Source organism: Panicum virgatum, chromosome 8K, assembly GCF_016808335.1.
Source record: "Panicum virgatum strain AP13 chromosome 8K, P.virgatum_v5, whole genome shotgun sequence".
Lineage (NCBI taxonomy): Eukaryota > Viridiplantae > Streptophyta > Magnoliopsida > Poales > Poaceae > Panicum > Panicum virgatum.
The window spans coordinates 33,289,627-33,292,421 of record NC_053143.1 but is presented as its reverse complement, the minus strand read 5'-3'; the positions used below and the strand labels follow the sequence as shown (position 1 = coordinate 33,292,421).

The 2,795-nt window shown below is 48.0% G+C and overlaps 1 protein-coding gene across 1 annotated transcript; it reads right to left on the bottom strand.

Moving 5' to 3' along the window:
• Positions 1–966: 966 nt before the first annotated feature.
• LOC120645640 lies at positions 967–2,465 on the bottom strand. Its single transcript, XM_039922411.1, has 4 exons — positions 1,525–2,465; positions 1,274–1,406; positions 1,095–1,179; positions 967–977 (listed from the first exon to the last, which is right to left on the bottom strand). The coding sequence occupies exons 1-4, from the start codon at positions 2,463–2,465 to the stop codon at positions 967–969; spliced, it is 1,170 nt and encodes a 389-aa protein (XP_039778345.1).
• Between the last annotated feature and the right edge of the window lie 330 nt (positions 2,466–2,795).

The window sequence follows — 2,795 nt, the reverse complement described above, 5'->3', positions numbered from 1 at the left end:
AAATTTGTTACCTCCCAATCAACAACAAAAGAAAATCTCACACTTTTCAAGTCAACATGAAATTTGGGATAGGATTTTTTTTCACAGGTAATTGAAAACAAGCAACAACATGACTTTCAACGCAAATGGCATAAAACTTTAAATAGTCCTTACTACTCCCTCCATACCCAAAAAACCTAACGTTTAGGACAGCGACACGGTCTCCAAAACACAACTTTGACTTCTTATTCCTCTAAAAATATTTATCAAAAAGTGATATATGTATACTTTCATAAAAGTATTTTTCAAGAAAAATCTATTCATATAATTTTTACATTTTCAAACTCAACAACTTTAGAGTTATTCATGATTTATATTCTCAAGGTTTGACTCAAACCTTGTCCTAAACGTCAGGTTTTTTGAGTATGGAGGGAGTATAAGACAATTGGTGAAAGAACTGTTTTCAAAAATGAAACACGTATTCTCGGTAGAAGAGGAGTTAGAGGACTTCCACAAAAATTTAAATAGCAGGTATATATGTAATACATATGTAATGCTACGTTTCCAGATCAATAGAGAAGCAAAAGATAAGAAATAGAGTAGAAACTTGAGACAACAGTGTTAAGCATAACACTACGACTAACAGATATAATTTTTTGTCTAATTATTTATTAAAGTTAATGTCGACATGCTTTCAGTTTGTAAGCAATAAGCATATGAAACTTACTAGAGACACTTAGACAAACATTGATCAGCATCAATTGCTCATTTGCCTTCACTGACTCAAGAAAGTAGTTACACGGCAATCTAAGCTAACCAGAACATCAGTATTCAACAGGGCTTTTGATAATTATTTTAGATAGTACAATATCTTCTGTAAAGCAAGAACATACAATAAACCTCTAAACAATAACATAAAATGATATTCATAATTCAACATATGCAAAGCATTTTGCAGGTTGCAACCATATGTGTGCAATCCAACAACTAAAATGGTACTGTAAGCATCAATTTAAGACACACATGCATTATTATCATCAATTTGTAGATCTACTACCACCTTCAAGAACTGAACATAGATTGCTGCTAGAATAAATTAAAGAAGCCCAACATACCATCTTTCAGCAAGACCTTATGCTCCAGCTCCAGCATTATCATGCTCAACTCATTGCGCTGTGTCTTTAGCTCGGCGCATTGCCCCTGCAGTCGAGCAAGCAAATACACAACACGATTACTTGCATTTCCATTTGACAAATAAATAGCATGCTCATGTTGACCCATGCAGAGAACAAACCTGCAGCAATGACAATTCTGCAGACAAAGTGTTATACTGGCCCTGCAGTATCTCAATCTGGCGCTCGAGCTCAAGGATGCGCATATCCTTGATGGCCTTTCTCTTTGCTGCACAAAACCGATCTGCTATAATCCTGCAAAATTTACATGGAAACGAACAGATCGATTAGTCCCATAATCTAAGCCATGGTTAACGGCCTTCATTCACTCGGGTGACCACATGTAGTAAAGGATGCCGGAAATTCCAATTACCTCTTCGCCTTCTTAGGGTCAGTGTTTATAAGCTCTTGCAACTTCTTGTCCTTGCTGATGATCTCCTTCGCATAAATGAGCCTCCTGGCACTGCTGAGGTCCCCGGAAGTTGAGTTGTTCGGCACGGGCAGGTCCTCGCCGTCAAGGTCGATGGGTGATATGAACTCAGGTTCACGGCGAGCGGCGTCGATGGGCACCTGCTTCATCGGCAGCAGAGGTGCTTTCATGGCTCCGGTTGTCAGATCCGGCATGGAGGAAATGGAGCCGCCGCCAACGTCCATGGACGAGCTGCCGTAGTGCCAGGGAAGCATGCTCTCGCCAAAGGTGCTCAACTTGTTCGTCTCCTCCAGCGAAGGTATGCGCAGGCTCGGCGGCAGCGGGGCGAGCTCGCAATCCGACGGCGGCTGCGCGGACCCGGCGCCGATGATGTCGCCGCTCCGCGGCGGCAGGCCCGAGCCAGACGGCGTCGAGACGAACGGCATCTCGCTCTGCGGCGCCCACGCCGCGATCTGCTCCAGCAACGCCGACTGGCCGGCGAACCCGGAGAAGGCGCCCTCGGACGCGGGCAGCATGCCCGGCGCTGTCCACGACGACGGTTGCTCCAGCACGTCCCACGGCTGTCCGCTGACGAGCAGCGTCGGGAGATGGGTAGCCGCCGGCGCTTCTGGTTGGGCGGAGATGTCTCCAGCAGTCATATGGACCGCGCCGAGCCAGGGGAAGGATGACGAGGGCAGGGACTGCGGCGGCGTCGCGTGCCCGTGGACAGACAGGGACAGGGAACCCTGCGGCCCCGCCGCCGGCGTTCCGGAGCCGGAGCCAAACGCAGAGGCGAGGCCGGGCGACGGCTCTGGGAGCAACGGGGTCGGCGAGAGGTGGCCCTGGGCATGCACGGAGCTTGCAGGGGAGGTCCCGTCGGCGGAGCTGGAGGTGTTCGGCTCCATCTGAGCTAGGGTTTCGCCCCTGGGTGTGCGAACGTGAGGAGGGAGAGAGCGCGAGGGTTTCGGGCGGCGAGATGCTAATGCTGTGCGAGGAGGAGCGCCGGAATGGGAGCCAGCCGGCGGATGTAAATGGAGCCAGCCATGGAGGAAGCCCATTGTTAACCCAAAACAGGAAAGAAATGAATCAAGGTGTTCAAAGCTTTCCTGTTCTGTTCTTTTTTTCGGACTAGCTTTCCTCTTTTGTTAGCACGCCTGGAATGATATAAGATGGATCTCGTGGGCTTTATTTTGATAGCAGGCCGACGCGCAGCCCATGTAGACCCAATGTTTGTT

What these genes read in the sequence shown, in the direction of transcription:
- LOC120645640 (XM_039922411.1), bottom strand. Translation starts at nt 2,465, where the DNA reads ATGGAGCCGAACACCTCCAGCTCCGCCGACGGGACCTCCCCTGCAAGC. An exon ending in GACCCTAAGAAGGCGAAGAG is followed by an intron (nt 1,407 to 1,524) that starts GTAATTGGAATT and finishes TAAATTTTGCAG; the next exon opens with GATTATAGCAGATCGGTTTT. An exon ending in CAGAATTGTCATTGCTGCAG is followed by an intron (nt 1,180 to 1,273) that starts GTTTGTTCTCTG and finishes GCTCGACTGCAG; the next exon opens with GGGCAATGCGCCGAGCTAAA.